General features: G+C 44.2%; 1 protein-coding gene across 6 annotated transcripts in view; it reads left to right on the top strand.

Annotated features, from left to right (window-relative positions):
- Positions 1 to 12,828, top strand: part of INCENP (inner centromere protein) — a 73,294-nt gene that overhangs the window by 23,267 nt on the left and 37,199 nt on the right. For all 6 annotated transcript variants that reach the window (XM_033927946.1, XM_033927942.1, XM_033927943.1 and 3 more), the window contains 6 exons: positions 2,975 to 3,023; positions 3,335 to 3,398; positions 4,513 to 4,645; positions 4,801 to 4,837; positions 7,569 to 7,689; positions 8,866 to 9,012. In XM_033927946.1, the coding sequence (XP_033783837.1) occupies positions 2,975 to 3,023; positions 3,335 to 3,398; positions 4,513 to 4,645; positions 4,801 to 4,837; positions 7,569 to 7,689; positions 8,866 to 9,012 (551 nt within the window). The remainder of the gene's footprint in view (positions 1 to 2,974; positions 3,024 to 3,334; positions 3,399 to 4,512; positions 4,646 to 4,800; positions 4,838 to 7,568; positions 7,690 to 8,865; positions 9,013 to 12,828) is intronic.

Below are 12,828 nucleotides of genomic sequence, written 5' to 3' on the forward strand. Positions count from 1 at the left end.
CAAGGGTTTGCGGCCTGTCTAAGTTAAGACCTAGATATATATTTGGTGTACAGCCATGTAATCTGTCGGTGTAGGCGGAAAGATTTGTGTTAATTCCTAGTCTCCAAGTGAAAAATTGTAATAAGTGGGTTATTACATGTGCATCTATTTCCAGATGGAAACAAGGGAATGAGTTCACCTAGAACTAAAACGAGTCTGCCTTCACAATGTGTGCATCTGTGGCCTGTGCATTAGGGAATGACATGGGGACAAATTTGTCCTTGTCCCTGCAGGAACTCAATTTCTCTGTCCCGTCCCTGTGAGTTTTGTCACTGTCCCCATTTTTGCAGGAACTCAATTCCCTGTGAATTTCGTCACTGTCCCTGTCCGTGCCCTATTCCTGTAAGCTCTGCCTTAACCACACAAGCCTCAAACACTTATGACTTTTTAAAGTGTTTGAGGCTTGTGCAGATGAGGACGGGACAGGAAAAGAACTCATGGGGATGGGACGGGGAAAACTATGTCCCTGTCATTATCCCAGGACAAGCAGGCAGGTATTCTCACAAATAATTACATACAGAATTGTACAAGGAATATTGAATACATCTTTTTCAATTCATCATAAAACAAATGACTATAAAACAAAAAGAAGAAGAAGAAAATCTCTTAAATATAGTCTACCTGTTGAGGGAGAAAAAAGCTTAATAAACCTCCTTGTGGGAATCAAGGATCAAAAAACTAAATATATAATTTTATTTTATTTATTTTGCTTAGCTTTACTTTTAATTAATTTTATTTAATTAGTTTCTTTTTATTACTTTATTATCTTGGCATGTACATTTTTGTTTTTCAATAGTTTTAAATATTGAGAGCTCTATGTATTCTTGTTAGGATGTTTTGTATCTCATTTCCGCTATCTTTATTTTCTTATAATATTTACTAATTTTGCTTTTCTTTGGTACTTTAGTTAGATTGTGAGCCTTCGGGACAGTAAGGGAATTTCAAAGTACCCATTCCTTATTTAATTCATCTTAACATCTTTTCTCTTTGTTTCTTCTCCTCTTTTCAAATGCTCTTGTAAATCTTTCTCCTCTTTCCTCCTATATTTAAGATTTGTAAACCGTGTCGAGCTCCACTTTTGTGGAGATGATGCGGTATATAAACTTAAGGCTTAAATTAAATTAAATTAATTAATTAATAATAAAAGGAAAATAAGCTCGAACATACATCATTCTTATCATTTTATGACCACATTATACAGTTTCAGTTTCAGTCTGGGCCACGGTAGAAAGCCCTTTACCTTCCAGGAAAAAACCCAATTGGGCCGGTTCAAAAAAGATATACTTATTTCCTTGATAGGAAATAAAACACTTACAAGGAAACCTTAACTGAAAACTTGCCCCTAAAGAAACCACTCTTGTACGGTATGTAAAATTCTTTCCTGCGAGATTGAGTCCATTTAGATACATCTGGAAATATATTCACCTTTTCACCTAAATAGGAGACCTGTTTCATTTTAAAGTATAATTTCAGTAACATTTCTTTATCTTGTAGAAACACAAGCGTGACTACCAATGTAGCACGACCTTGACCTCTATCACAGTTTTATCCCAGGACAAGCAGGCAGCATATTCTTGACTGATGGGTGACGGCACCGACGGAGCCCCGGTACGGACAATTTTAGAGTGATTGCACTCTAAGAACTTGGAAAGTTCTAGTAGGCCGCACCGCGCATGCGCGAGTGCCTTCCCGCCCGACAGAGGCGCGCGGTCCCCAGTTTCTTAGTTTCCATGGAGCTAAGAAGTCGCTTTTTTCAACGGCTGTTGAAATTTTTTCCTTAACGCCTTCCTGCTTGCGAAACCTTTTTGGAAGTTTTTTCCCTTCATTTCTTTTTAAAAAAAAAAAACAACAAAAAAACCGAACGTTTACTTTTTATTTTTCTCGTCATTTCGGTTTTGCCCCGGCGGGGCCTTCTGCCACCATCGAGGCCTCGACCTTCGATTTGGCAGAAGCCGTTTTTACTTTCATGCCCCCCCAGCCAGGGTTCAAGAAGTGCCAGCGGTGTGCACGGCCTATATCCCTCACGGACCCGCACAACTGGTGCTTTCAGTGCCTAGGTCCTGAACATCAGGCTTCCACCTGCACCCGCTGTGCCACGTTAAAAAAACCACACAGTACTGCTCCTCAACTTTTCGTCTCCTTTGATCCAAACAAGTTGGGACGCCCTGTCTCGAAGCGCACCATCTCCAACTGGTTGGCGGCTTGTATCTCTTTCTGCTATGCCCAGGCTGGATTACCCCTTCCCTGTAAGGTCACAGCCCATAGGGTCAGAGCGATGGCAGCCTCTGTAGCCTTCCTCCGATCGACTCCGATTAAGGAGATTTGTAAGGCTGCCACTTGGTCCTCGGTTCATACATTCACCTCTCATTATTGTCTGGATACTTTCTCCAGAAGGGATGGACAGTTTGGCCAAACAGTGTTACAAAATTTATTCTCCTAAGTTGCCAACTCTCCCACCATCCCATTGAGGTTAGCTTGGAGGTCACCCACTAGTGAGTACCTGCCTGCTTGTCCTGGGATAAAGCAATGTTACTTACCGTAACAGTTGTTATCCAGGGACAGCAGGCAGCTATTCTCACGTCCCACCCACCTCCCCTGGGTTGGCTTCTCTGCTAGCTACCTGAACTGAGGAGACACGCCCGGACCATCGGGCGGGAAGGCACTGGCGCATGCGCGGTGCGGGTATCTCGAAACTTCTAAGTTTCTTCAAGCAAGACATGCTTGTGAGACGTCCGTATCGGGGCTCTGTCGGATGACATCACCCACTAGTGAGAATAGCTGCCTGCTGTCCCTGGATAACAACTGTTACGGTAAGTAACATTGCTTTCTTGAAAGATGAATGTCACTTCAAACCATTGCCAGCACAGGTGCTCTTGAACTGGATAGACTGATATTGGGACAGGCAAGGTCTTAATTTTGTCTCTATGTCCTGCAGGTCAGAGCTCCATAGAAATGGTGGATGATGATGACATATTCAAAGTCGGGTAAGATTTCTACTTCAAGAGGAAAGAAATGTTTTTATGTTGTCAATTTTCAACCCTCTTCTGGAGGCACGCTTAGCTAACCAGATTGCTACAATGAATGTGTAGAAAATATCTGCATACAGCAGAGATTATATGCAAATTTTTCATGTACATTCATTGTGGTGGTCCTGAAAACCTGATTGACAAGATGTGTCTCCAGGCAAAGGTTGAGAAGCACAGCACCAGGTTTTGTTTTCTTCACATCTAGCTGTGAAATAACAGGTCTACTTGCTTAAAAAAAGAGGTGTCAACATTTTAATTTTTTGTCTTAGGCATGAGGCGATTGACAGTGTAGCAGAGCATCCAGTAAGGCATGAGGCGATTGACAATGCAGCGGTAAGTCCTGAGTTGGGTTCCTTCCACCCCATCTCTTACTCTCCTCCCTCCAAAAAAAATCCCACCCTTAGTAATATATAGATACTGACCTTTAAAGCACCCAGCAGACATTGCGGGGGCAGTTTTATATGTATTGTAAGGCAATTTTTGTCCCAACTATACCAGTCTACAGAGGAGGGAAATTTAGTGGTGACACCAAGAAGTATTTCTTCACGGAAAGGGTGGTAGATCACTGGAACAAACTTCCGGTGCAGGTGATCAAGGCCACCAGCGTGCTCGACTTTAAGAATAAATGGGACATCCACGTGGGATCCCTACGAGGGTCGAGTTAAGGAACTAGGTCATTAGCACTCAGACTTAATAGGGTGGGTCAATGGAGTGGGCAGACTTGATGGGCTGTAGCCCTTTTCTGCCGTCATCTTTCTATGTTTCTAATGTGGCTTATGCCCAGCTAGCAGAGATGAATGCAAAGAACTGTCTTCTACTATCGCCCTATCTAGTAGTCTGTGGAATAACTTGTAGGTTTCATGGCTCCACGTCATTCCTTTCTTGGTTGGACTGAGAACTTTTCAGCATCCTTTTGTAAGTGCTGTTTAAAATTTATTCCAAGCATATAAATTGGTAGTACTGCTACCTGAATAGTTAATAAAGGAAACTTTGACATAGTTAACAATAAATAAAAAAAAAAAATAAAGTAAACTGAAATACAAGAGTTAGTTTCCAAAATGTTTAGCGAATAAAAAAGTTTTTAGAAGTTCACAGACGAGTTGGAAGGAACCCTGGAATAGTGACATCCTTTTCCAGAAAATTGGAGTCCATGTAAACTTCTCTGAAAGAGTCATAAACGTGTCTTGCTTTGATTTGAGGTTGGATATGTGAGATGAAGGTGTTAGGGTATCAAAGTCCCTCCTCTAGGGCCACAATCCAGTCGGGTTTTCAGGATTTTCCCCAATGAATATGCATGAAATCTATTTGCATGCACTGCTTTCATTGTATGCTAATAGATCTCATGCATATTCATTGGGGAAATCATGAAAACCTGTGTTAGAGAATCAAGTGTAAGTTGTGTAAGTTGCACTTGTTAAAAGCATACAATTTTTTTTTTTTCTTTTAGGTTTCGGAGAGTCCACGACGATCTCTTCGCCTCCGGAATGCTAAGAAGATAGCAATCAGCAACACCACCGTAGCACCTGAACAGAGCAGAGTAACCTGCCTAACTGTTGCACAAGTGCAGAAGCAAGAGAAAGGTGAGGCGGACCTTAATCCTGTTCTTTTCATCTTGGAAAAATGGTTGACCGTTCCCGACTTGAAAGTTAAGATCATTAGCTATAGTCAAGACGTTGATAAAATGCTTTTGTTAATTATAAGCTGTTAATAACAAAACAGTGCTGTTTCCCTGCAGAGAGAGAAGAGCCTGAAGAGCAGCCACAGATTGTCAGGTATGTCCGAAACTCAGCTGTGTTTGATGTAGGATGCTCCAAGACCACTAATCAAATCCTTAAGAGCAATCGTACTTGAGCAATTTTGAGTTAATTTAATTTGTAGAGAAATGTGTGTTGCTTGTGCCCTTTGTATTATCTGGATACATAAACAGGGAATCTGACATACCAGAAAACTACATGTTTTGGGCCATGTTCAGTAGAGCAAGTGTGGTTCAAGGTATTAGGATAAAATTGGATGACTTTAACCAGGTATTCAGCGAGATGTCTCATTGCTGCTGAATATGTATTTCAATTTACTGGTACAGTATCTTCATACTTTAGGCCTGGTATCTCAATGGTTGAGATATTGTAACTGTATAGCGTTAACCAAGATAGCAGCTGAACAACTTTGTGTCTGTTCCCAGTTTTAAATGCTTTGGTTATCTGGCCAAAAACTGTCTTGAGGGGCCAATTTTGAATGTGAAGCACCAGCTCTGGCTTATTCCAGATTAGTCCAAACACATGGATTTGGTTCTCTACCAGTAGATGTTAACTAAGAATTTAAGAAGTTGCCTCCGATGGGTCAGACCGAAAGGTCCGTCGCGCCCAGCAGTCCGCTCCCGCGGCGGCCCATTAGGTCCATGACCTGTGATCCTTGTCTACACCCTTGGATCCCCTTTATCCATTCTATCTATACCCTTTCATAACCTATCCCTACCTTTATCTGTATCCCTCAATCCCCATATCCTTCAGGAATTTATCCAATCCTTCTTTGAAACCCCGTAGTGTACTCTGTCCTTTCACAACCTCCGGAAGTGCAATCCAGGTGTCCACCACTCTCTGAGTGAAAAAGAACTTCCTAGCATTTGTTCTAAACCTGTCCCCTTTCAATTTCTCCGAGTGCCCCTTGTGGTTCCCATTAGGCTGAAGAATCTGTCCCTTTTCTACCTTCTCTATGCCCTTCATGATTTTGAAAATTTTTCTATCATGTCTCCTCTGAGTCTTCGCTTTTCCAGGGAGAAGAGCCCCAGCCTTTCTAACCTGTCAGCGTATGAAAGGTTTTCCATACCTTTTATCAGTTTCGTCGCTCTTCTCTGAACCCTCTCAAGCATCACCATGTCCTTCTTGAGGTAAGGTGACCAATACTGGACACAGTACTCCAGATGCGGGCGCACCATCGCACGATACAGCGGCATGATCACTTCCTTCGTCCTGGTTGTAATACCCTTATTAATAATGCCCAACATTCTATTTGCTTTCTTTGAGGCTGCTGCACATTGTGCCGCTGGTTTCATTGTTGTATCCACCAGCACACCCAAGTCCTTTTCAAGGTTGCTTACCCCTAGCACTGTTCCCTTCATTTTGTAGCTGAACATCGGATTCTTTTTCCCTAAATGCATGACCTTGCATTTATCTATGTTAAAGTTCATTTGCCATTTATTTGCCCACTCCTCCAGTTTGTTTAGGTCCCTTTGTAGGTCTTCACATTCTTCTTCTGGCCTTTTGCTTGATGCAAGGAGACTTGTCTGATCAGGCATCATTCCAACAACATAGGGAGCAGTGCTTTATGGTAATTGAGAATTTATGTGGGATGATATCAGCAGGCTCAACACAGTAGTCGCGGTGCAGCCTGTGATCACATGTAGGAGGCTTTGCGGTGATTTTGTTGGAGAAATTCTGCAAGCATGTGGCCTGTGTGAATCACTAAAGGGGGCTCACTAATGTGCATGTTTGGCATATCTTTGAGGCATGGAGTGCTAACTGGCACATGATTCCTCTTAAGTCTTTGATCCCAGACATTCTGAAGTTTTTTTGCATGACAGTTTGGATAAGAGCTTGTCCTCTGAATATTCAGTAGGGCCTTTATTTGTGTATGTGTTATAGTTTTCTGTCCAGATGTTATCCGTTTCTTTCATGGGGTCCGTCTCATTTGAGCTGTTGCTTCTTTTAATCTCACCAGCTCAAATTGTGAAAGACAAATGAAAGTCCAGGAGCCCTGAAGAAACAGCTGAGATCGTGAAACGTTGGTTATTTAAGGGACGCCATAAAAGTCAAACAATACGTAGCACTGCTATTTTAAATCTCTATTTCCTCTTAAGAACCTTAGTGGCAAAGGGTGATTCTAAACGGAAGTTGTGTTTTGTTTTGTTTGCTTTTTTTTTTTTTAGCCAATGATGCAGATGGAGGTGGTTGAGCTTTATGCTCTACCAGATAGACCTGAGGCTTTTTATTCCACTAGATTTAACTCGTTAGCTATTGAAGTGGAGTTAGATATTAGTTTTTATTTATTCCCACTTCCACCTTTTGGTATTAAGGAGTGCATAATACCCCTCTGTGCTGGTCTAGAGCAGTGGTTCCCAACCCTGTCCTGGAGGACCACCAGGCCAATCGGGTTTTCAGGCTAGCCTTAATGAATATGCATGAGCAAATTTGCATGCCTCTCACTTCCATTATATGCAAATCTCTCTCATGCATATTCATTAGGGCTAGCCTGAAAACCCAACTGGCCTGGTGGTCCTCCAGGACAGGGTTGGGAATCACTGGTCTAGAGGGACTAAAGGAAAGTAAATTAGTAGGTAAGGCCTAATTTTCCTTTTTTTTGTTTTGTTATAGCAATAATCAAAACTTTTAAAACTTTAGTCTTAAACAATCCCTTGACATTGATTTTGTGGCATTTTGTATTTGGAGTGGTTATGTACCGATTGTACACTGCAAAAAAACTTCATGACCCTGCTGTGTGGTGTTCCAGGAGAAAGCAGAGTTACAAAAGAGCAATGGATGAACAATACGATGGATCTGATGAGCATGCTGTCAATGCTGAGGGCCCTCCTATGAAAAAGAGCCCATCTCCACCTTGCCCAGCAAATAAGGTAAGAGCTGCCTTCATACAAGTCTTTCTTAGAGGAGATAATTTCCATCACATTTGTTTAAATTTATACAATTGAGATGGGTATTTCAGGGGTCAGGAAATGGATACAGCATGGTTTAATGCCTTGAATCCCGTATTTTCCCCTAACATTTGGAATTTTGGAAGAGAATCTTCTCTGAGCAGAGCTACAATAAATGATGGTGATGCATACAGATTCAACCTCTAGCTCACTCTGAAGGGAGAAACGAGAGCAGTTGAAGTAAGCCAAAAAGCTTTATACAGTATGCATGTAGAAACAAAAAAGATTTAAGCAAATAGTAAACATAATACTCCTGGTGGAATTCTGCACAAAATTATGCAAAATTCTACAAGAAGCGTGGGATGAACACAGGATCTAGAATCGGGAAAACATAGTAAATATTGAAAAACTAAGGCCAGTACTGGGTAGACTTGTACGGTATGTGTCTGTATATGGTCTTTGGGCTGGGGAGGGCTTCAATGCTGGGAGGGTGTGGATGGGCTGGAGTGAGCTGTGACAGAGACTTCAGCAGTTGGAGCCCTGACTGGGATATTTTGTGGGAGATAAGATGGCTATCTCCTGTTGAATATTGGTCAGTTGTTCTCTGACATGTTTGGCTTTTGGTAGTAATGAGCCTCTAAATAGGCTGGTTTTCAAAATGGGCTGCCCAAAAATGGGTTTGGCTTGACTCTATGCAGATGTGCTTCGTACATTATTCCTTGTGGAGGCTCTTATGGCTTTGAGGTAGAGGTCTGCACAGGAATGGGGATCGCGGGAATCCCCTCTGGCCCACGGGACTCCCATGGGGATGGAAGGCTTAGGAAGCACGTCAGCCTTAGTAAAAGAGGGGGTTTATAAGTTAATTACCTGAACAGAAAACAAAAAACAGGTTCCACCAAAGAGATTCCACAAGGAAACAGCAGCGCAAACACAAAAGAAACTGTGGAATTGATCCTATCAGACGGGCGGGGATGGAGGTAATTCCTTGAGGGGACGGAGAGGATCCTGACGGGGATGGGTGGGGATGGGCAGGATTTCTGTCCCCGTGCAACTCTCTACTTTGAGGACTAGTAATTGCTTTAAGAATTGTCGAATGCCTATGGTCTTGCATATCATTTTATTAGTTGCCTATATGGTTAACATCTGCTTTTGTTGCAGGTAGTACGCCCCCCTCCTCACATGAGGGCATTCTTGCATACTGTGCAGAAGAACCAGCTACTTATGATGACCCCCGGCTCTGTAGGCCGAAATATTGTAGTGAAATCTTTCATCAAACGCAATACTCCACTCAAAGTGGACCTCAAGGTACAATTTCAATTAAATACTTATGTGGTAGAATTTTGCTATTTTATTTCCTGTTTATAATGAGTGGGAAGATGTCTAAATTTAATACAAGGTATCTTTCAGAAAGTGATGTACAGAAGTGTTTCTCAAGCCACTCTGGAGTACTCCATTGATGGGTGTGTGTGAGGGATGTCTTTAGATAAATGCACTTATTTAGAAGTATGTGTTGCTTTCATCCAAACATTGTATAATGTCCCCCTCTACACAAAAGGGCATTGAGAGACAACTTATAATCACTGACTCAAAACTTCTTTTATGTTCACACTGTAAACAATTTGACAAATCAGTGTGTAAGTGCACAATTGTTTCGTGAATCTCAAATTTCTCATCCTGAACACTGCTACAGAAGATTATTCCTATAAAAACCAGACATTTACCCCAGCTTTAACTGTTGCATCTGGTTCAGTGCACTACTCTTCATAGCTGAAATAGCCTAGAATTTAATAATTGAATATCATATAATCTCAACTTCCTTAATTTTCAAAGCCCACTAACCTTATAAAACAAGTCAATTTATGTCAATTTATATTCATGTTCAAGCCAACAGGTTCCAATGTCAGAAAAGCTCTTTTTCTTTAGCACTCTCCAGACCAGTAGAGGTTAATCTTTGCGAATGGGTATATATCCAATCATGACCAGCAGGTGGAGACTGAAAATAGTACATAAGATATCCCCTTCTCTATTCTCATCAGTCTACTTAACTCTCCAGCAGGTGTTGAGTGATCTGTACCCATCTCCCTTGGTAGGACTGTTGGAATTTGTTTAGAGGGTTTCTAGACCCTGTTTTTGGCCGGACAGAGCTTGGGCGGGGCCCTGTTCGGGGGTCCGTCCGACCTCGGGGGTGTCAAACCCGGTGGGTCTTGAGCGGGGTCCCTCGCCCCACTTCCTCCACCTCCCCACATTTTTTTAGAGGAGTCCTTCCAATCTATCCTTCGGCCGAAGCCTAAGCCTCAGCAGTCTCGACCTTCTCGTCTGCCGTTGATTTATCAGAGGCGTTATCAGCCAAGGCAAACTCCACCTGCGAGGCAACCGGCGAGGCATCAGCCTCCCCAGAAGGGTCAGCCTAAGTCTCAGTCGCCTGCTGTCCCTAAGACCACTCAGACTTTTTGACTGTTTCGTCGAGGGCATAACCAACCTCGTTCTGCCTCCCCCTGTTTTTCCCATCGGAGGGCGCCTCCATCATTTTTATCATCGCTGGGTGGCCATAACAACCGACCTCTGGGTCCTTCATATCATCAAGAAAGGATACTCTCTTCATTTCCATCGGGTCCCTCCGGACCACCCTCCAAGAGAGTATCCTTCCAACTTGACTCAGACCGCCCTTCTTCTTCAGGAAGCTCAGGCTTTACTCCGGCTTCGTGCCGTGGAGCCGGTTCCGACGGACCAACTGAACCAGGGGTTTTACTCCCGGTACTTCCTTGTTCCGAAGAAGACGGGCGACCTGCGACCCATTTTGGACCTCAGGGTCCTCAACAAATTCCTAGTCAAAGAGAGGTTTCGCATGCTGACACTTGCTTCTCTCTACCCCCTCCTCGAGCAGAACGACTGGTTATGTTCTCTGGATCTCAAGGAGGCCTACACTCATATTCCCATTCATCCGGCCTCTTGCAAGTTCCTCAGATTTCGGGTGGGACATCTCCATCTGCAGTATCGAGTGCTTCCATTCGCCTGTCTTCGTCCCCCAGAGTCTTCACCAAATGTCTGGTGGTGGTGGCCGTGGCCCTCCGGAACCAAGGTCTTCAGGTATTCCCGTTCCTCGACGACTGGCTGATCAAGGCTCCCTCGGCCTCGGGGGTCCTCATCGACCCTGTCAACGATTCTGTTCCTGCAGAGTTTGGGATTCGAGATCAACTTTCCCAAGTCTCATCTACAGCCGACCCAGTCTCTCCCCTTCATCGGGGCTGTCCTGGATACCGTACGTCTCGGAGCATTCCTTCCTTCTCAGCGGATGAATGCTCTTCTTCATCTCTGCCAGTCTGTGTCTTCTCGCCAGACCATCTCAGCGAGACACATGATGGTCCTCCTGGGCCACATGGCCTCTACAGTTCATGTGACGCCGTTTGCCAGACTCCACCTCAGAATTCCTCAGTGGACCCTGGCATCTCAGTGGACTCAGGTGTCGGATCCATTGACTCGACACATCAGTCACTCCTGCTTTTCGGCAGTCTCTGCTCTGGTGGATGACCTCTTCGAATCTATCCAGAGGTTTGCTGTTTCATTCTCCTCCCCACCAGAAGGTTCTCACAACCGATTCCTCGACCTATGCCTGGGGAGCGCATCTGGATGGGCTTCGCACTCAGGGATTCTGGACCTGTGCGGACCGACTCCATCAAATCAATCTTCTGGAGCTCAGAGCCATCTTCAATGCTCTTCAAGCTTTTCAACATCTGCTTCACGACATGGTGGTCCTCATTCGCATCGACAATCAGGTTGCCATGTATTATGTCAACAAGCAAGGGGGCACGCGCCGGCCTCCCTCTGCCAGGAAGCTCTCAAAGTCTGGGATTGGGCGGTTCGCCACAACACCTTCCTCAAAGCTGTCTACATTCAGGGGAGGGACAATGTCTTGGCGGACAAATTGAGTCGTCTTCTCCAGCCTCACGAATGGACACTCCACTCCAAGCCCCTTCATCAGATCTTTGCTCAGTGGGGAACGCCTCAGATAGACCTCTTTGCGGCTCCCCACAATTTCAAGCTGCCTCAGTTTTGCTCCAGGATCTATGCTCCTCATCGCCTCGAGGCAGATGCTTTTCTGCTGGATTGGGGGAATCGCTTTCTGTATGCATTTCTGCCATTCCCTCTCATTCAAAAGACTCTAGTCAAACTGAAGTCCGAACATGCCACCATGATTCTGATAGCTCCTCGGTGGCCCAGGCAACCTTGGTTCTCCCTTCTACTTCAACTCAGCAGCAGGGAACCGTACCTATTTCCGGTGTTTCCTTCACTGCTTACTCAGCATCAGGGGTCTCTGCTTCATTCCAACCTGCAGTCTCTCCACCTGACAGCTTGGTTCCTCTCAACGTAACTCCACACCAGTTTTCCCAGGCGGTGAGGGATGTCTTGGAGGCTTCCAGGAAGCCTGCTACTCGTCAATGCTACTCCCAAAAATGGACTAGATTTTCTTCATGGTGTATTTCCAATTCTAAGGAGCCTCAGCGAGCCTCCCTTTCCTCTGTTTTGGACTATCTTTTACATCTGTCTCAGTCTGGTCTCAAGTCGACATCTATACGTGTCCACCTGAGTGCTATTGCGGCTTTCCATCAGCCTCTACAAGGGAAATCTCTCTTCTCATCCTGTGGTTTCCAGATTTATGAAAGGACTTTTTCATGTCAATCCTTCTCTTAAACTGCCTCCAGTGGTTTGGGATCTAAATGTTGTCCTTTCTCAGCTTATGCAACCTCCTTTTGAGCCTCTGAGCAAGGCTCCACTAAAGTTTCTCACTTGGAAAGTGGTTTTTCTGGTGGCCCTCACATCTGCTCTCAGGGTCAGTGAGCTTCAGGCCTTGGTGGCGGACCCACCTTTCACAGTATTCCATCATGACAAGGTGGTCCTCCGCACTCACCCGAAATTCCTGCCTAAAGTGGTCTCTGAATTTCACCTCAACCAATCCATTGTGTTTCCAGTGTTCTTTCCAAAGCCTCATTCTCATCCTGGAGAATCAGCTCTTCACACTCTGGACTGTAAACGTGCTTTGGCTTTCTACTTGGATCACATCAAACTACACAGAACTGCTCCTCAACTTTTTGTCTCCTTTGATCCAAACAAGTTGGGACGACC

This window comes from Geotrypetes seraphini, chromosome 19 (assembly GCF_902459505.1).
Source record: "Geotrypetes seraphini chromosome 19, aGeoSer1.1, whole genome shotgun sequence".
Classification (NCBI taxonomy): domain Eukaryota; kingdom Metazoa; phylum Chordata; class Amphibia; order Gymnophiona; family Dermophiidae; genus Geotrypetes; species Geotrypetes seraphini.